Source organism: Cydia fagiglandana, chromosome 8 (assembly GCF_963556715.1).
Source record: "Cydia fagiglandana chromosome 8, ilCydFagi1.1, whole genome shotgun sequence".
Taxonomy (NCBI): domain Eukaryota; kingdom Metazoa; phylum Arthropoda; class Insecta; order Lepidoptera; family Tortricidae; genus Cydia; species Cydia fagiglandana.
In genome coordinates, this window is record NC_085939.1 from 8,392,993 (window position 1) to 8,415,718 (window position 22,726).

Genomic DNA, 22,726 nt, shown 5'->3' on the forward strand with positions numbered 1-22,726 from the left:
GTGTAGGTACTTAACTACTAGTTGCTATGATTCGAATTTTTGGGCACCCATGGCTGTAACACTAGATGGGCTGAATTATCGTTTTTCCTGTGCTCCTGATAAGAGTTTGGAATGGCACCACAGTTTTTTCGTTTACAAATATCATTCAATATCCTGCTATCATGAAGTACGTTAGTGCTATTATTGTTTGCGTAGGCGCAGTGACTTGTATAGATCCGCTGGTTCTGACTAAAAACGGTTTAGTCCGAGGTGTGGAATCGGAAGATACTAAAATAGATAGTTTCTTAGGAATACCATACGCTAAAGTGGATGTAGATAATCCTTTTTCGGTAAGTGCAAAAAGTATTTCGTTATTGAAACATCATGTCCCTACTACTTTAAAATTAACTTATTAAAGCTAGGAAATTAGAAGAGAACATAAGATATATGCCCAGCCGTACGAAACTTTGAACGGAACCTTTATCTGATATCTCAATAAGTTTGAAAATTTACAATTCTGTTTAAAATTTTGCTCGTTGGGTTTATCGGTTATGTTTGTGACTAGCTATTTTATACCAAAATGATACTGCTACAATTGCACTATCGTGATTTTGAGGGAGTTTTCCCTTGCAAATATATATCTAGTTTTCGTAGGAATTTAATTCATGGCATTTACCCATAGTAAAAGTATGTACAAACTCAATATAAAAACTTCAAATTTGCGTGAGCCAACTCTTAACCATTCTAATATGTGACCTATCTTCTTTTTGAAATGATTTAAATTCACAAAAACTTATCTTGGGTTGATTTTGTGGTTTACTTCACAAAAGTGCAGTATCCGGTAACACTGTCCGATATTGCATTTTTAAGTTAATAATAGTGGAACGTTGATATCCTTTTAAGCAGCATAATGCCGTTTTATATTGATTTTTATTTTGTTTTCTATTACGTTGTTAAATTTTATTCTTTTTTCCAGGACACGCTAAATGTAGAACCATTTGAAGGTGTTTATAACGCAACAGATGATTCAGTGATATGCCCTCAAAAAGATGATCTAGATCAAACTATAGTAGGCACTCTAGACTGCTTGCGAATAAACGTCTACGTCCCACAAGTGGCCAGCTCCACTAATCTACTCCCTGTTATGGTTTGGATCCACGGAGGTGGCTTTAGGAGATGGAACTCTAATAGAAGCACATACGGTCCTAATTTTCTCGTCCCAAAAGGCGTAATTTTAGTGACCTTTAACTACAGACTTGGTCCATATGGCTTTATGTCACTCAATAGTTCAAATATACCAGGTAACGCAGGATTGCGAGACCAGTTGAAGGCACTGCAATGGATCAAAGAAAACATTGCAGCATTTAATGGTGATGAGAATAATATTACTCTATTTGGTGAAAGCGCCGGAGCTGCTTCTGTGGAATTCTACATATTATCAGGACATTCCAAATTCTTATTCCATAAGGCTATTATGCAAAGTGGGACAGTTCTATGTGATTGGGTAATGAATGATCCAGATATACTAGCGCCTATAAAGTTAGCTCAATATTTAGGACTAGATACCGATGATATTGATAACGCTCTAAAGTACATATCTAACTTTGATCCCCACGACGTGATAAAAGCCACGATTGACATAGGTTACGAAGAATCTTTCAAACCCGTAGTCGAATATGAATTCGAAAATGTAGACACTATGATAAACGATAAGCCAAGCAATCTTTTAAAAAAGGTGTCAACGTCAATACCTATAATTATAGGATTCAATAGCAAAGAGCAACAACGAAATATAAATTACTATTTACAATCTCCTGATTATGTAGAGACTGCAAAGAAAACTTTCAAAGCAAAGATTGATAATTATTTCCAACTCGACGAGGAAGAGTTGGAGACAGCTGAGAAATTAGTCAGATTTTTCTACATAGGAAGTGAGGATATGACAGATAATGTTAATGCAATGATAGAGTTTGATTCCGACTTTACGTTTGTATACCCAAGTTTAAGGAGCAGCAGATATTACACGCAAGTTAATACTGCTCCAGTGTATTTGTATATGTTTGATTATGATGGACAAAGAAACTACATGAAAAATAGAATGAATTTGACCACGGAACCTGGTGCTATACATGCGGATGAGATTGGATATCTATTCGATCAGTCATTTTACACTCAACCTGATTCAGTCATGGACACAGTTATTATAGAACGAATGACATCAATGTGGATAGACTTTGCTAAAACTAGGTAAATTAATTTCAAGCTCTTGGCCGTAGACAGAATTAGAGGTACAGCCACAGTTGTGCAAAAATATGTAGTCATGTTGGCGTGCAATCGTGCATGCTTGACAAAATGACAAACGTTTTTATTCAAACCGCTTTTGACTGCTTTCTGCATTCATAGTTCATACTCATAAAACTATTCATTTCTTCCCCGGGACTTAAAAAAGAGATAGGGATAGAGGCGACTCTAACATATATTTGTCATTTGTTTTTATAACTGACAGTTTATTCTGTTTTTTTTTTCAGCAACCCCACACCGGCAGCCACAAAAGTTCCCTTTTCATGGCATCGTTCAGCTACTGAACCTAAATTCGACTACGCCGTTCTGAGCGATGGCGTTCAGATGGCTCAGCATCCGTTTTATCAGAGAATGGCTTTCTGGGATACCTTTTTTGCCACTTATGGCAAAAAAACAAGATGGTAACTGACAACCGTCAAAAGTGACAATGATCACCTGGATTAGATGTTACAGCCATTGTTGTAGTTTGAAAGCGACGGTAGGTATAATTATGCATTTTTGCAAAGTAGCCGATGACAGTAGGCATAGAATAGGAGTAAATAAAAAGCGTCAGTTAAGTTGGCACCGAAATGATGGCCTCTGCGGTTGCATTGTAGGTGACATTCGGATGGTAACTGCAGCTGCATTACTGTGGCGACGGCTGTGGCCTTGACGTGGGCGCTGTCACTCTCAATTTCCTTGACAAAATGAGTGACGGCTTGAACGTTCAAATCGCGGCAGTAATGCGGCTACGAACTTCACTCATTTTATGAATGAAATAGGCCGCGTCAAAGCCGCAGTATTAATGTCGCATCAGTAATAATGTAACTGTAGTTGCGATTCGAATATCACCTTCTCGTTTGTATTAGGTCAGTACGTTAGTGGCATTATGAGTAAATGTTTGAATTAAAAAAAATACCCGTGAATATACTAGTTAATTATTCAACGTTTGTGTGTTTATTTGTATGTAAAAATAATCATATCAGCTCCCAAAAACTTAATTCCTCGTTTTCTTTTTCTCCTATCCCCTTGGATTGAACATTGAACAATTCTTTGTAAAGGCGTCAAAATTCTTAGTAGGATCCAACCTTCACACCTATCATTTCAAACTTGCCAAGTATCCAGGGGCCAAATTCGACATGTACAACTGTCAGATTTCGCATCCACGTCAAATCAACAGTTGATTTTATTGCATACTGAGTATGGATTCCATCAACGGTGGATAATATCATTTGATACAACCAAAACTCAACTCTAAACTAAGGGTGGTTCGGTTTGGTTTGCTTGTCACCCTAACTGTGGATTGTTAATGTCAAATATTGACATTGTACATATTCGAGAACTTATGGCTTTTCCCACATCAACGGGAGATCAACAGGATACGTCAAACGTCGCTTGTCGAATAGGGGTCCTGTTTTCTTCGGTCCGTCAGTGCAGCAATGGGCTTATAATGTACCTACTGTGCAAAGACTTTTGAAGGTAACTTGTCCAATGACCCCCATTTTACCGTTCTAAAGAGATTATTTCCAATCCACAAACTCGTCTTAAACAATAAAATCACATTGTTTACTCAGCAACTGTGCAGCGTGAAACTTCAAAATGCGTTCAAGTATTCAGTAATATTTTAGTAAAACAAAGCCTTTTCTGCTCTGAATTTACCTCTACGAAGAAAAAAACATTCTTAATCAGCAAAATTGTCATAAATAACTTATGAGAAAAACGCATAGATTTACCCTCGCTTTCTTTTACAAATTTTAAGGGTAGAAGTAACACAATTTTTGTTCGAGCCTTGGCGTTCAATCATGAAATTGACATCCCTCGGTACGCGGAAATTCCTTAAAATAATCCGACCCAGGCAACAGGTGCTACGTGATAATGACTAAACAGCATTTGAATTTGTGATGACGGTACTCAACGATAGGGGAGAAGAACGCTTGGGCCCAGATTAAACAATACTGCAAGATTAAATAAAGATACGCCAGTTTTAAACATTCAGACTAGTAATAGTACTAGTCTAGAGATGCAACGGATAGTTGTTTGGCCGGATCCCGGATACCAGATATTCGGCCTGACCATCGGCCGAATATCCGGTAACCGGCCGCCGAATATTCGGCCAGCGGAACTACCTAGATTTCAGTTTTTCAGGTGCGCATTCTGCAGGTTTGACCTGTTTCCTAGTGAACGTTTCACGCGGATACATTTCTAGGTTCGAAATGAGTGCGCGTGCAAGTCAGTGGAATGTTTAAACTATTTTAAAATAATAAGCAATTACGATTATGACCGTGACTGTTTCTTAAATCCAATTTGTTTACTCCGAAACAAGCAATGTTACTATCCGGTATTCGACAGAATAGTAGGTCACTATCCGGTATCCGACCGGATATTAAAATAAAGGCCGGATAGGCCGGATACCGGATAGTAACCGAATATCCGGTTCATCTCTAAGTAGTAGCGACTCACGACCTTATGTGTAAGTTTTTGCATTTCCGCCCTTTTTACTAGAACTGGTTATTGAAGATAATGACACCTACAAAGTTTAGTTTAAGAGTCCATGGTTTAAGTATAAAAATATGTATAAATATAAATCTGGCCAATATTTTGCCCAACGGATCAGGGCTATAACCGCGAAAATCGAAGTTAGCAAATTGCGGGGATTTTTCTCTGTCACTCTAATTACGCCTTCGTTGGAGTAAAAGAGAAAGATCTCCGCATTTTGCGAATTTCGGTTTTCGCGGTACCCGCTCAGCGTTGCCTTCCAGCGGAGGGGCAATGCGGCCAGCCTTCTGGCACAGGGCGGACACGCCATACATCGAAAATCATTTGCGTTTATATGTGTGCACGGCACGTCTGTACACGCGTCATTGTGTGAGTAAGTGGCTTAGGGCTGACTCGTGCGGCGCGCGGGGAAGGCGAAGCCGAGGTTTGCCGAGGCCGGCCGAAGGACACGACGAGCGGCCCGCTGCGTTGCATAATTCGACGGAAATACGTAAAAAAACAAAATATAGGTTTATGTTTAACAAAATATAGGTTTATGTTTTATTTCGCTCCAATTGTTGAATTGGCTTTGTCAGTTTATAGTCCTGCACGTACTTGGACTTTCAACACGCCATTATTAAATGTACCTTATTGTTGAAGCCTATTGATTATTTTATATAACATTTTAAGAAATAATTATGTAAATTATTTCTTAAATTCTTAAAATTAAATTAAAAATCAAACGCGAATGTCCCGCGACCAACAAGTTCTTTTTTGTGAAAAGAGTGTTAAACTAAAAATAAAACATTTACGAGAAATATCTGTGTAGAAGGTCTAGTTACCTTAGATACTTTAAATATTAAATGTTGGCTTAACATTCACAAATTCAACGAACGGGTTTTAATTCATATGATATTATTATTTTTACGCAAAAGTATAGCCTTATTTACTGATACATATTTCGTCTCTTTGGAAAACTATATTATTATTCATTTCTACAATAAGTAGGTATCCGTACTACCCGTACATCGCACAATACACCGGCATTTTGAACGTTGCGTCATCGCGTCGCGGCGTCGCTAGCCGAACTGAGCGTACGTCAGGAGTCCGTCAGAACTCAGTCGCGGGGCGAGGTAATCCGAGTCGGGGCGGGGCGGTGCGTGTCCGTTCTGTATGATAATACTATTACTTATTCTGTGCTTCTGGGCACCCTACCGAGCGACTACGACTTAGGTCAATTTTTTTATCAAAATGTTATTAATCTGTGCTAAAAGGGGAGTGACGTCGCCAGCCTCCAAATGTAACGGTGTGCGTAATACGACTCCTTGTTTAATGACATGAAAAATTAAGTTGCGTCGCATCTCGTGCCTTTTTGGACGGCTGAGAATTATCTTTGGTCGCCGGTAATAGACTTTTTTGCTCTATGGCAGTGTTTTCGATTTATAGAGGTAGAACAATGCTAGGATGTGGTATCTCGATTGACCTAATTTCAGTAAAATTGCATTAACCTCGTAAGGCCCACGCGGTGCTACCCGTAGTTTCTACTAATTAATGCAATGCTATTTAAACCTTTTGCAATAGGAATAGAGTTCAATTTCTTTTGCTTCTTTCGATTTCTAAATAAAAGTAATATAACCAATTTTTTCACTATTGATTTCCAATTGTCATTTTTTATAAGGTATGGAATGGAAGGTAATATGTCGAAAGTAAAAAAGGCAGTCATATTATATATCGTCTAGAGCAATTGACCATTTGACCGTGTCAGACGGATAGACAGACACAATAGTGTTCCTTCAAGGGTTCCGTTTTTTTCCTTTGAGGTGCGGGTTCTAAAATACAGGAAAATTATGTAAACGACCTCTTTAGTCGCTTAGCGTAGTTGGTAGTGACTCTACCTACGAAGCAGATCAGGAGGTCCCGGATTCGATTGCTGGGAAGGGCATTTATTTGTGTTTATCACAAATATATGTTCCAGAGTTATGGATGTTTTTTTTACGCTTACTAAATACTTATATGTATAGTACCTCTGTATGAGAGGGTATTAATTTTAATTGGCATATTTTAACATAAATAATAAGTATGCCAAGTTTCATATTTTTATCGAGACAATTCAGGTTCGAACTTTTTTGTTGGTAAAAAAAAACCTATACAAAATTACACTTTTTGTCAGTTAACTTTAGGCATGTAACAATCATGTATCCATTTATATTTTAACGGTTTTGGTAATGGACTGTAACGAATGATTTTAACATCTACTTTTGTTAATCACTTTAGTCATGCGCATTAAGTATATAAAATCTACAAGCATCGGATGTAACAATCAGTTTCGTGCCGCAGTCCAATGAACCGTCTAGCTTGAAACCGACGTTTGCCACTAACGACTTAAGTGCCATGGTTTAGCTAAAACATACATCCTTTCGTCTAGACAAGCCGGTATAATAAAGTGAGCGATACTTTACGCCGTCGCCATCTTGTTAGCGCTCCGATAATCAAGATGGCCGACAGCTTGGACTAACAAGCCGCATTTATCAATACTGATGGTACTTTCGTTCCTATCGACTGGTACTCTGATTTTTAATTAACTCTGCAGCGATAAGTTTTTGTTCATAAATATGGGATGGGATATAAATATACCTCCGCTGCACCGCCGCACTCCTACCTACAATTATTTCACTAAACTTAATCCGGTAATATAACTATATCAGTAAATTAAAGACGTATTATAGTTATATTCCTAATAGTAAGATAGTAATGAAGCGCTTTCGTATAACTATGTTACGACATATAATTATATGCCTAGGGTTATATTATAACTATATAACGGCTTTATCTATCGTACTGCGACATATACAATTTGCTGTTTTATGCAAATGGGACAGGAAGAGAAAATACCAATTCAATTCAATGATATTATTATATTATTTTGTCCTTAATTAAAACATAAAAACAGCATTTAAACATTTTTTACTAACTTATTTAATAACAAAAACATGCAAAGTAAAAGATAGTTTACATTTTTATGGAATAAATATCATATAATATTTTAAACTTTCGCCTTTTGAACACATATTAACTCACATTATAGACGGGTCTAACGCGAATTTTATTCAATTGCCTTGATTTACCGACGTTTCGACACTGGTTTCACTGGTCGTGGTCGCGGCTGACTGATGTCCCAGCAAAATGTCAAAACAGAGATTTGTGCATCTACCCGACGAAAAGTGTATGGAAAAGTTTGGGGTAGACATCACATTTTCAAACCACCCACCACACTCTGTCGAAACGTCGGTAAATCAAGGTAATTGAATAAAATTCGCGTTAGACCCGTCTATAATGTGAGTTAACATAAATATCATAGTATGAAATAACCACGTCAATACATTTTTATGCACAAACGAAAATTATCTAGAAAAAAACCTTTTATCTACTTATTTAAGAAAATTCACTACTTTTTTCCAATTGCCTCATATCGGGCAGAAGCCCGTTGTTGCCAACACGTGACGTGACGTTGAAGTTCACAATAAGTATGTATTGTAGCAGAATGCTTCGCCAATGAGAAAGTTGTCTCAGCTGCACGAAGTGCGATTTAAATTTATCGCTGAAGTTCGCCAGGTCCTCACAAAGTCGAGAGGGCTTACAGCGGGCATTGGGACAAATGCAATATTCAGTTTCATATTTTGATTTGTGTAAAGAAGTTTAAATTATTGGTTCCGAGAAAACTGTTCATTTTATACTTAAAACAGCTTTCGTTTATATTTTAGTCTGTCACTTGCTAGACTACTAACATTAATTATAACCAGGGATGGTCAAAAGCCAAAAGGGTCTTGTGGTTTACACAAAATAACTATGTGAAGGGAAGTTCCACGGAATATCAAAAGGTCGCGTGCGTTGCAATCGAAAGGCAAACGGAATCGGACCAAAATCTGCCAGTATGGCGCACGCCAGGTAATTGAGTGATTGGTTTAGAGTGAATGTGATGAATGTTGAGAGTATGAGGATTAGAGGGTTCACAGACGTGAGTATGAGGGTATTGAAGGAATTGAGGGCGTATCTACACGTTTACTACTAACGGGTCAGCGGGGGACTAAAGGATTGTGCTACATAATATTATATTTTTAAATTTTTTTTTATGGAAATATTAACCCACCTTTCGTGCGCAACGAGTCGTGTAATGAACTTTCGGACATTATTACAGGGAGCCAATTCTGATTTACATTTGTGACATGATGTCATTTGTTATCATTCGACCGTGCGCGCCAATGAATGCCAAAAATGGCAATATCATCCAGATGAATAGTAGATTGTAGCACAGGTGTAGACCTCCTGGGCCTGTAAAGTGGGCTGGATCCGCACGACACATAAAAACGGGCTTCCGATTGCAATTATTTGGGTAACGGACCCTAGAAACTATTAAAGTCATCTTGTATTCACCAGTCTTTAAATGTCATTTGTTTATCTAAATATAACGGTTAATAAGATACAGAACACATATCTATATGTAGACAGACATCATTTATAGTAGCTAATAGTAGATTCGAGCGAGGGGAGGCCTTTGCCCAGCAGTGGGACACTTAATCAGGCTAACAAAAAAAAAAAAAAATAGTAGATTCTCGTTGGCGCCCTCAAACCTCATCCTTTCATTATTTCCCTCCAGGTGGCTAATTACAAGCACAGCCAGCTGTCATAAATCTCAATCAATCCTTGTCATGGCTGACCTAGTTTCTCATTTAGAGAAAACTTACTTATCTGACGAAATCATATTAGGTGTAATCATTTCCACTTTTCCTTAACTCTTGCGTTTTTTCTGGTCATTTTTGTGTGTATGTATTACTATTTAGGTATTTTGCGTCTACGCGTAAGGCGTTGTAGCCAAAATATGATTTGATTTGTACTGGCAGGTACCCAGCGTTAAAGTGAGGTATGCCCGGGGAAAATTTTCAGATTCTGTCAAATTACCCCATTTCACACACAAGCACGCGTCACGCACACTACCTCACTTTACCGGGACAGGTCAGTGACCCATCCTGTTTTTTTTAAGATGCAAATGAGAGTATTTTGAGTTTCGTCTTAACCACTAGCCTCCTTTGAGGAAGAGAAACTCTAAAAAAGTTCCATTGAAAGAAGGAAGACAAAACAATATATTTTATCTTGCTCTCCTTGTCTGTTCATGTCACATGTGACGTACTTAAATGTAAATTAACTAAATAATCGAATTCATTAGATACTCGAACTAAATAAACCGAATAAATACAGAAGTCGTCAAATGAAAAACGTTATTTAGGTACTACTTTAATCAATAGGGCTTTCGATAAGGCACAAATCAATTCAATGACAATTTCATTAAAATCATATGTGTATTCCGATGATGTTATTATTATATAACTTACCTTAGCTTAGCTTCAGTTTGTATATATTTAGTTATACTACCTAGCTACTAAGAAAAAATTGCATGCTTCTTCAAGTGAAATGTAGGGGAGAGCGGGGACAAAAGTAACTGCGGGTGGAAAGTAACTATTGCTCTGTAGGTTTATCTAATAGACAAAATACCACTCCGCTGCTATTAAGTGATAGACAGTGGTGCCCCATTCACTCAGTCAGCGCATTCAATCGAAACGGTCGCCACGTGCTATTAGGTTGTGTGAGAGGACGCAACGTGATTTTTCGAATCTAAAGTACGTTTTTTGACTTTTAGTTATTTGATGTTTATGTTGTATTAAAATTCATACATTTTCTGAATATTTGCATATCCCCTAGAGTGGCATTGTCTGGCTCCCAGTCTCTATGGTGGCGGGGAGCCGGGAGACGGACAGTCATAACAAGCCGTTGAATGGCGGCGCCTCAGATTTAACGGTGGCTTGAGGTTGAGTGGCGCGGCCAATTTAGAAAAATATACGTCTAATGGCGTGGCCTCCATGGGTGGTCATCGCGAATTTGGCGTGTGTTAGAAATATGTCCATTTCTTTAAAAATATGTATGAATGATATTAATTATGTATCATTGAATTCAGCATAAAATGGCTTATTTGATGAATTTCATTATATTTATGTGAATTATGCTGGACTTGATCAAATCTCATAATACCAATTTTTTTTTCTTTCATGTATAAAAATACGTATAATTAGGAAATAAAACAATTGATTGTAGAAAAAGCAGCCTTTATGACAAAACATTACATTTAACACGATTCACACAGTTTATTTCACTTTTTATCACTGCGTATTCCATTTGTATACCTTTGTAAGGACAATGTTTTTAGCAAATAAATTTCTGGTTTCTAAATGTTCGCGGCTCGAGAGTCGGGTTCCGTAACTCAAAAAGAAAAAACGGAACCCTTATAGGATCACTCGTGCGTCTGTCTATCCGTTTGTCACAGCCAATTTTCTCCAAAACTACTGGACCAATTAAGTTGCAATTTGGTATACATATGGAAGTCTGCTACCCAAAGACGGACATGTAATATAAACAAATGAATTTTAAGTATAGGCGGCTATTTTAAGGGGAATATGAGTAAATTAGAAAAGCAAGTTTTGCAAACCATATCGTGTTACATAATAAAAGGGCTTATTTTGAGGATCTATATATTTTTTTTATAATTTTATATGAAACAGTTTAAAAGTTATTTAAGAAAATAGGCAAAAAATTACCGTCCCCCCCTCCCTCTTATCTCCGATAAAATTGGGTCTAAAATTTTGAAAAAAAATACACAACCTTCTACCTCTAGATGACAGGAAAACCTATTAGAAATCTAGAGTCCAGCGTGAGTCGGACTTAAGAAAAAAAACGCGGTTGGGCTGTTTTAGGGACACAGCCGCAATTGTTTACGTGAAACTGAAACGTGGTGCGGACAGCTAGTGCGAAGGTCGATGGCCAAGCTCTGCGTTGGGCCGAAGGCCTGAAGCATCCGAGAGAGGTGCACCTCCACGCAAGGTCGAAGCATGAGCTTTAGGAGGTTAGTGCTCAAACAGAACAAATAATTGGTTTAAGTACGAGTAGCTAAGTGAGAAGGCTGAACTGCCGTATATCGCGACCATCGAATTTCGCAAATTGCGGGGATTTTTCTTTTACACCAATGAAACCGTAGGTAATTAAAGTGACAGAGAGAAATGCCAGCAATTTGCGAACTTCGATTGCCGCGGTTATAGCCCTGTTATCTTGAATTAACAGAGATACGCCTAACAATGAAAAAAAATGTAGGCACTATGCTTAACATAATACTTGAACAAAAAAAAATGGGTAACTAACTATCCTAAGATAGCCAGCTGTGTGTGGACAAATTGAATAAACAGTTGAATGTACTTAAGAACTTCGCTTTGCTCGCTCGTTCAAAAATGTGTGCAGTACTGAACCCTTGGGACGCGAGTTCGACTCACACTTGACCGGTTTTTATTTTGATTTGATATGTCATATTATATTAAATTACAGCCCACTGTGTCTTGTTACTTTTGACCCACAACGTGTTACTTTCTGCACGCCAACGGGGTCATTAGTAACAAAAGACGATTTTTTTTAAACAAAATACACAATTATAATGTTAGTCAAGACGTTAATGTACAGAACATGCACTGACGTTATATACGAGTATGACTACATTAAACTCATCAAAATAATAATGGTTAACCAGAAACTAAGGTCAAAGTACATAGTGTTACGTTTCTCCCCGCTCTACCCTACGCATCCAAAATTACTGTCCACCTATGTTCATCACTATATTTTTTGCAAATAAATATATCGTTATCTTTATCAATAAATAAAGTCCTGGCAGGGTGGAAATTTCATTTTGGCGGATTCTTTCTCTCTGCATCTGACTGTACCTACAGCTATTACGGCATTTTTTTGCTAAACTTACGGTTATATGTTCAGACTCTGAATCTCTATAGTTAATATTTAAGATATATGGACATATCGGTATCGGCATATTTAAGATATATGGTCCTTGAACTACGTCCAAAGAGAGGTATGGGAATGGGAACTGAGAATGACATCTCGCTTTGTGTGGTAGGGCACAGCACAGCGGATGTCATTCCAGATCTAGAGCAGAGCTCAACCTTACAGAAATCTGCAGCCAAATAACACTAGCACTAGACCCTACTCATAGTGTCCTTCCTGCCGGTGAGTATGGTTGCCAGTTATCAACGAGGGGTGCGGAGTGTTAGACTCGGCAACGCGCATGGAGTTGCAGGCATCCAAAGGCTACGAAGATTGCTTATCATCAGACGGGCCGTATGCTTGTTTGTCATCGACGAGGTATAAAATTAAATATGCACAGAATATCATTGAACGAAAAACTTTGTTTTATTTTATAGTAAATTAGTATAACACTCGATACATAGGCAATCACAAACCAGGCACCGCAGTGATTTTGGGCTGTAAGCCTCGTAGGCCAGTATGTATAATGTATATCTCGGCCTCACAAGCCGCAAAAACTCGCTGAGGCTAGACCATAGCCGTTTATTTATTCTTGATTTCATGAAGGTTTGCAGAACAGCACGTAACCGCATTATACATCTATCTTAGACGGACCTCACAGCAACAAAATAGGTGTACCACTGCACGATTTTCAAGTAAATAGTACACGAAATATTTACATAATGTTCCGTATTAATAGGTAATATTTGAAGATCAAAAGTTCTCTAACATAAATACAAGATCACAACATTGTCATCACAGTTCATTGACGTTGACGTACAAAAGTACGTCAAATAGGTATGCAATATTAATACCAGCATAATGAAAATTAATTCCAATCAATAAGTATGAGTCTTCAAACTTTTTTCATTCTAAGCCGGGTTTCAAGGAGCAAATTACTTAAATGATATTGGAATCGTATTGTTTTAAGATAGTTTACTGCGTTTTTCAACCATTATGCCCCAACAAATCAAATCTAAGATGAGACTCGAGCTCCATGTGATGATAATTATTTACCCTGTTTTTTTAAATACTATTTGTCTACTGGTATACTTTTTCGTATATGTATATGATTTAATGTCGAAATAAATGCCAAAATCAACTGTCATTTTAATTAAATTCGCGATACGTGTGCTTTGATCCGAGCCCAGCGGGCATCTGATCAAAGAAGTTGCGTGCACGGAACCGCTGATATCATATTTTCGAACTTATTTAGTGAATGTGAAATTAAAAAAAAAAGTAATCCTGGTAGTCGTTCAAGCATACAATTGCGCGTACATAGAAGCAGTTTTCATATTTCTATCTTTTGTGCACAAATTGTTACGAATCTTTAAAGTCCGTTTTAGACCTATGTTCGTGATCGTTTTCTATCGAGCAAAAGTCAAAAACTTAGGATTCTAATCCCTCCACTCACTAGAAAAAGCCCTCAAGTTTGCTAATTGAATGTATGGCAGCCGTATTGTGATCCAAAAAAGAGCTACGGCTTTTAAAAAACTCCGTTTTCTGAACTCACTGCACCTTAAGTATTGCACATCGTCTTTGGAAAAATACTGCTAATTTGTCCATTTGTCGCACACTACCAATAAGACGCTTCTCGTAAGTAGGTACCCTTACCACGAGTCACTGACTGCGTCAACACTAACATATACTCTAACGTATACGTGACTTACTTTCTATGCCTCTCGTTCGTACTAAAATATTGGTGCACACATATTATTATTACGCCAATTTTTGGGATTCGTTACCAAGCGGATCCCAGGCTCCCACGAGCCGTGGCAAAATGCCGGGATAACGCGAGTAAGATAATGATGATGATTTAAAACCAAACTAATTCGGAATGGCAGTGAAATGGCGCCAAATTACTTTGCTCATTGGCGGAGTAATTGAAAAGTTGGCCCAATTAAATTATATCACCAGGTCGGATGACCTGATTGCGACACGTTCGTTAATTAATTATTTGGGTCAATTTCTTAAACCAGGACTCATTGGTATTAATTATATTGGAAAATATTGGTTTACCCATACCCACACTAGGTACTCGTAGCGTGGACCTACATATACACTTAATATGAAGATTTCATTCCATGTAAGTTTATTTTTTTCGACCGCTGTGCAAATTTATTGCCCGTAACTTGTGTTTCAAGACACGCTTTGCAATTTTACACATGGATTTAAGAGCCCTTCAACGTGCACACTAGCGCTACTGCTAAATAATCGTGATTATTTAAATTTAACGACAGGTATTTAAAAATGGGGGGCGCTACGCACTGTATTGTGTATTTAAGTACCTTTTGAATACATCAAACTAGTTTTTATGTTGCTGGATTCGTCGATCTAGGAACTCAAAACAAAAACGGCCGTTTTTACTTTGGACGCATAGATTGACAAATCCAGCAACATAAAAACTAGTTTGATGTATTCAAAAGGTACTTAAATACACAATACAGTCCGTAGCGGCCTCCTTTTTTAAATATCTATCGTAAAATTTAAAAAATCACGATAATTTAGTAGTGGCGCTAGTGTGCACGTTGAAGGGCTCTTAATTTATATAATACGTACTTTCAAAGTGCTGTAAGCTTTTCAATTCGTAAATTTTTCAGGGTTCCGTACCTTAAAAGGAAAAAGCGGAACCCTTATAGGTTCACTTTGTTGTCCGTCTGTCTGTCTGTCTGGCAAGACCCTTTATCTCGGGCACGAGTGGAGGTATCGAGTTAAAATTAAAACCATAATATATAAGTCCCTTGAAGCTGTCAAAAAAATCAAATTTTTAGTTCAGGTAAAAATAAAGATACGGCTTTTTATGCCGCAAAAAACGTATGTTTATACTCTCAAGTGAATCAAAATTTATAAAGTACTTCCCGTCGCTGACCTATAGTTCGTTTTTTTTAGCATTAGAAAGAACTTGCAAGAAGGTAAGCGATTTTGGCATGTCTTTTAATTTAAAAACGCTTTTTAAAAATCAAAGACTATTACTTCTGAAAGCAGGAGAATATAAATGATCGTATTAGATTCATAATTGTTACGTATTTGCCGTAACTTATTTTTAAAATGTGTTTTTCAATTAAAAGACACATCAAGATTGTTTACCTAATTTCTAATGCTAAAAAAAACGAAGTATAGAACCATAAAATAAATATCGTCGGCAAAACTATCGTCTAACACTACAAGTACAGGGAAAAATCTAAAAACTATTATGTAAAAAATAAAAGTGAAATTTGTACGGAACCCTCGGTGGGCGAGCCTGACTCGCAATTTGTCCGGTTTTATTCTAAGTGGTTAGATCCTCGTTGCGATGTCATATCAAAACAATGCTTTATTTGTCGTCTAGTTTGTCGGTTATCGTTTTGTACAGTCGACGTCAAAGATATGTTTACACTTTCCGCCTTATTACAAAGGAGTAAGGTGCAAAAGTGTAAACATATCTTTGACGTCGATTGTACTTTAATGCTAACTACATATTAACAAAGACATATGTAACTTCGTATAAGATGAATAAAATCTAAGAAAAAAACGTGCCTCGGAAATCAAGAAAAAGCCATTCTCGGATAGATGCCTCACACACCTTTAGCCTATGCTCGGCTAGATGGCGTGAAGACACCGTTTCATATGTAACAATTTTAACACATAGATTATGAGTGAATGAACATGGATCAAAACGATATAAAAATAATAAAATCATTTATCCATATAAGTATATACATACATTTGTTTGATAATTTTATACGTTTTCATTTTGAGTTTTAGTCGTGTGTCGATAGATGGCAGTAAATTTACTGTGACTACAAAATTCACAATGACAGGACCCCCTTATACTATCTATTATTTTTGCTATTAATAATGTTACTTTAAAGTCTCGCGTTTTGTACACATATTCAATTACACAAACAATGAAAAACAATGAAATTATATCGCGGTAGACCCGTTTGTGTAATTGAATATATTAATAATGTTTCCGCTACCGAGGCAGCCTAGCGAAACTGATCGTTGTCAGACTGGAAACGAAACGGAGCTATGATCGCCCGGCAGATAATAAGTATTAAAGAACAAAAGATACAGATGTCATAAAAGCGACTTTATTATAGATGAAAATCCGTTTTGACACAAACCATAATTAATGTGTAGGTAATCTTATTAGTCTACGGCCAGGGGCCCATTTCTCGAACGATATTAGACTAATATTATTAATCCACGAACTGTCAAATCGTATGGGTTGCCATGGCAACACACTAATAATATTAGACTAATACCATTTGAGAAATGGGCCCCAGTCCGTAGGAGCCACTCTATGATTCCAAAACACTTAAAATAAACTACCACAGGTCCAATCCAAGCAATAAAATAATAGTATTTATTTTGTATTATACTATAATCGAAAGAAATTTTAGGTGGTGTAACAATGACCTCTAAAATTTGTGTTTAGTTTTAAATAATTATTGTTGATTATTAGTTGATAGCATCAAATGTGTCCACAACACAATAATTTTGGGATTTTAATAAACATCCGGTTTTAAACGCTGACAATAGTTTATGAAAACGCCGGACTAGCATCGCATTTTAAACATCGTTTCCAATATGTATGGCCTTATAAGTATGTTGCTAATCGCAGTTGTGTTAGTGTTAAACTGGAAAAATATTTCGGTAAGTTACATCATGCTATATTTATACCCACATAATGACAATACTGTGTTAAACATCTTTTGAGTAAATATCGCAAATCAGTAAAATGCCACAATAGATAATATTTCCCTTAAGAGGAGGCTAACGCAATGTTTTAGTTTTAAAATTTAATTTTCACGCGTTTTTTATAATAGGCAAATGCTATGAAAAAACACACACACTGAAACTAGGCTATATTTGCATCTCTAACCAAAACCTTACATAGTAGGGTCAGTAAGGAACACAAATGTATGGAAGTGCATGCACTTTAGTCTCAGGCGATGCCGCTTGGCACGATTGTTTCATAGGTGAAACAAAATTGATCTGGCCCGGTAGCCAGGAGATCGTACCATGCAGACCCCCCAAAAAGGGGGGGGGGGTGAAACGGTCGGCTTCCCACTCCCAGGTCCAATCTATGCTATATTCCTTCCTAGTCTTAGCAACTAGGGCAAGTTATATATAATTTTCGTACAACTTAGGGACGAGGAATTCATTTTTGAAATAATTATTATACCTTTCCATACAAAAAAAATTTTGGATGTTACAATCAGAGTGGGGCGATTTGCACTAAATAAAAAATTGGACGATGTAGCCCATGTATTCTTTATTCTGAAAAATATCACTTTATTGTAAGGATTCATACATTTTTTCGTAATAATAAAATTATTTATAGCGCATGGCTATAACAATTTCCATACAAATGGAACTATGCCTAAAATCAAAGATTAAAAATGCTTACTAAAACAGTGCTTTTGACATTTCTAAAGTGAGATCAATGGGGGAGAGAAAGTTTGTATGGAAGAAAAATAAAAACAACAAATTTGTACCAAAAAGCGCAAAAACGCATGGAAAAAATATTAAAACATTATATTTAAACTTTAGAAATGTCAAATTCAGTGTTTTAGTAAACATTTTTAATCTTTGATTTTAGGCATAGTTCCATTTGTATGGAAATTGTTATCGCCACGCGCTATAAATAATTTTATTATTACGAAAAAATTTATGAATCCTTACAATAAAGTGATATCTTTCAGAATAAAGACTACATGGGCTACATCGTCGAATTTTTAATTTAGTGCAAATCGCCCCACTCTGATTGTAACATCCAAAATTGTCACAAAAATTACTTAACTTTTGCATGTTTTGTACAAAAGTATTTTTTTTTGTATGGAAAGGCATAATAATTATTTCTAAAATGAATTCCTCGTCCCAAATTTATACGAAAATGATATATAACTTGCCCTTGATGCTAAGACTAGGAAGGAATATAGCATAGATTGGACCTGGGGAGCCGACCCTTTCACCCCCCCTTTTTGGGGGGTCTGCATGGTACGATCTCCCGGCTACCGGGCCAAATCAGCTTTGTTTGACCTAAGGAACAATCGTGCCAAGCGGCATCGCCTGAGACTAAAGTGCATGCTAAATGACCTTACTGACCCTACTATACAAGGTTAAAGTTGGCTCAATAGAAAAAAAACACGATAACAACACTATTATACATCATAACCCTGCATACCATAGCAATATAAAACAGTGATAGTGCCGAGAGACTCTGATGAGCAAATTATAACAAAAAAATATATTTTCAGAATAATTGAAATAAAAAAAGAAAACTGCGAGACGGCCATATCCCAATTTAACTGGCTTTCCTTTTGTTTCCTTTTAATATTCTGGCTTTACAACCCTCTGTACAAATTGCACCTGTAGTTTCCTAAAAAAATGTAATGAATTAGAACATTATTTTGAATTTACAAAGGAAATCTGCTAAGTATCTTAAATTTTATTATGTCACAGTCAGTTCCTATTTTTCTATTTACGCACTGTGAACTATTATTACTAACGTATCGAACCAGCCGGCCTAGCCAAGGTTACAATCGCTATCGCTTCGACAACGAAAAGCATTATGTCTCTCTATCACTCTTCTATATTAGTGCGACAGTGACAGTTGCGTTTCGATCGCTACGGAGCGTAAGCGATCGGCATCTTGGCTACGCGGCCAGCACAGAGAACTAGTAGGTATTTTGCGCCAAGAGTTGCTGCCGTTTTGGCATCAAACCATATTCGCGGACACTCTAGAACGCGAAATGACTAGTGTAACATTTTGCCTATATCACTCTTAGAACGCAAAATGTCTACATCATTTTCCGTCATTTAATCTTTACGTTAGCGATGTCGACGGAGCCCCGCTCCCGCGGGGTTCCTATTCTGTGTAGTTTGGCCTTCGGCCATTTGAAGATAACTAACGAACCTACCCTACCTGTGTGATATAAAAAAGTGGTTATTTTGCGTTTTAGACCGTTCGCGATGTAGACTAAAAGCGATATAGGCAAAATATTATACTATTCATTTTGCATTCTAGACCGTTCGCGACTATGGGCCCGATTCGGATTTTGAAATAAACATCTATTAGATATCTTTTAGACATCATCAAGATACGATAACGATATGTTTAAGATCTAACCTGTCAAATTTGACATTTGTGCGATTCTGAAGATACTCTTGAACAATTTCCACAGGAGATCCAATTCACATCTAATAGATATCTTACTTATCTAACGTAAAAGTACATTGGTTGCCCGAATTGCGCTGCAAAAGAGAACTAGTTGATATCTAAACTATAACGTATCTAGAATGGGTCTAGTACGTGTCGTCTCTTGTGAATATCTTGAAGTTCTAATACGGCAGTATACCTAGAAGCGGAGCGTGAATCTCGCGTCCTAAACGCGTAAGCGCCTGAATTATACGGTGCTTACGACGTTTTAGTCGCGTGTTATAAGTTGTGATTGCGACAATTTCATTGTTTGGTATGTCGTCTCTATAGTCATATAACTTAGTGTTTACGCATCTATGTATTTAAAATATGTCTTTAATAATAACCACATAATCAGAGTCTGCAAGTGATTCCCGAGCGAGCAATGCTGACTTACGTCAACGAAAAATACATATACAACAAAAACGCGACAGTCAACGTGAGGAGGTACGGAAGGAAGAGTGGATACTACATCAACATTGAAGCGAACATTAAAATGGAATTTGGAAACAACGTATCGGTAATTTGTACACCTACTAGAATATAGTCTGGCCAATTATTTTTTCACCGAATTTTTTGAAATATTTCTAGTTCTTCACCAGCCTCAGGTTTTTCAGTTATTAGGTACATTATTGAGGAAATATACATACGAGTATGATCACGGGAAAGGAGAGAATAATTACCTACTTATATTATAATAATAATAACTAAAGTGACCTCACCTTATAAAAATCCCAAAAAATTTTTTTTTTCAGCTCAATTTAGTCTGGTTTGAGTTCCTTCACAATGAGTATAAACGGAGTTTCGTTGAGATGAAGTTTCCGAAAATCTGTGACGCGTTGAACTCGGATCCCTATATTGGCGGAGCATTCAAACTTATTGGTTTGGTTTGTCCAATACCACCGGTTTGTGCATATACCTATCTAATACATACGGCCCGACTCTAACTTCAAGATACGTCAAATGTTACGTCTAGTTCAGACGTTTTTGTTTGAAGAAACGTCACTTTTGACACTGACATATCTAATACATATCGTACCTAGCTAGACGTAATATTTGACGTATTTTAAAGTTCGAATAGGGCCGATATAGTAGTTATTACGAGACTTCGCGATGAATGAGATTATTTGCCGGGCTTTGATCTCAGCCTAGGTACTCGTATTTATAGTCTTTTTAACATGCCCAAATGTTACTCATATTAAATAAGAGCCCTTGTTACTACTAGTATTCGGACACATTGAAACTAAAATAGAGTATCTTGGAGTCTCAATACCTAATGCGCAAAGATGATAACTCTACTAGTAGAGAACCAAATAAGGTGTAATATAAATAGTGAGGATCTATTTAAGGGTAAAATCGGCATCCTATTCTGATTCAAGAAAAAGTAGAATTATTTGCGATATACTTATTATTGGAATAAGTATTTACTTACATGGTATAACAATAATTGCGCCCTTGCTTGAAAAACTACTTAAATACTCGAATTAGGTACTTGAAGCAGTGAATTTTTCAATATACCTTTAATTTAAACATTTGTAATATCGCTTGCAGACTTTTGCTTAGTACAAAATTAAGTATATAACGGGTTCTTGATCAAGCAAGTTTTGTAATATCTGCATGCTCCAAATTTTTAATAACAATTTTACAAGAACGTCGCTTTAATGTACTCGTATAGGAAATATTTATTCCAATGCCAGGATGTCGATATAAGTATTATTGTATTTTTTCAGGGAATGCATATGCTTGACAATATAACGGTGCCAATGCATAACTTTCCGAATGTCTGGCCCTTTGAAAAATGTAAAGTTGAAGCAACACTGTTCCAGAATAAGAATCAGGAAGTCATGGCTACTGCGGATATTTATGCTCTTTTCAAACAAAGCGCTAATGGAAAATAAGTTATTCGATACTGCACAAGTTTTTTTTTAAAGTATGATTTAAGTTATCACCAAATAAATGTTGCGTCAATTCACTTAATATAAAAGTTTGTTACTCCATCATGGTGGTGGTTTTAAAGGCGCAAACTTATCTGAGCTTGCTTTTGAAAGGTTACAAAGAATGCGGAATACAGTCTCTATAAAACAAAGCTGATATTTGAGCAAAGTAAAGAAGGAAGAAAAAGTTAGGTACCTAAAAATAGGCAACCAAACTCACGTGCACAAGACAGTTAAAATAAAGTGATTAAAACAAAGTGGCTCCACTGTGTTTATTGCGAAAGTTTCCTTTTTATTAGACGTTTAGAAGTTGGTGGAAAGTAAGAAAACACCGTGACTTGTAGCGAAGTAAACTTGCGAGGTAGCGCAATGAAAAATTGTGATCCCAGCGAACGCAAAACAAGAAAACTGCTTTTTAAGCAAAGATATGACGTAAATTACACATTTATTGGTTTGAGTTGAAGATTATTTATAATTGATATATTTGTAAAGATTTTTTACAGTATGAAGTTAAATAGAGTGATACTGATGTCACTGTAACTACATACGGTATTAAAAATTGTTTATGCAAAACACTTATTAAAGAACTCATTTTTATTTACATAATCATTATTTATTTATTAAACAAAAACACGGTTCTGTTATACGAAACATGTATGTAGGTATATAGGTAACATGTATGCTAGCTAAAAATCATGACCTGAGTAATGGTACTCTGCAAGTCACATAGTTTAAGTAATTTTCGTTCTATTAATTTAAGGACGAAACTGCCAATGATTACAACCACTTCCATTCATTAGGACTCGGTTTTTTAACAACGTATTTTTTAAATTAGCTCAAAGGTGGCTCAAAGCAACCGACGTTATTTCGTTTCACGCAAGTCGCGATCTAATTGACAGGCTGATTCCGAAGAATGTCGAGACTAGTCGAGAGTCGACGAGGGGCGCCCCACGACGTGATCAATCGC

General features: G+C 36.7%; 1 protein-coding gene and 1 long non-coding RNA gene across 2 annotated transcripts in view; one reads left to right on the plus strand and one right to left on the minus strand.

The window, feature by feature from the left end:
• Positions 1–22,726, minus strand: part of LOC134666626 (uncharacterized) — a 298,176-nt gene that overhangs the window by 132,538 nt on the left and 142,912 nt on the right. The gene's annotated exons all lie outside the window — the stretch shown is intronic.
• Positions 947–21,723, plus strand: LOC134666875 (juvenile hormone esterase-like; the record flags this gene model as incomplete). Its single annotated transcript, XM_063524182.1, has 5 exons — positions 947–2,226; positions 2,508–2,681; positions 20,186–20,345; positions 20,581–20,730; positions 21,556–21,723. Coding segments are annotated over 5 exons (1,932 nt in total), but the record flags the coding sequence as incomplete, so codon positions are not given.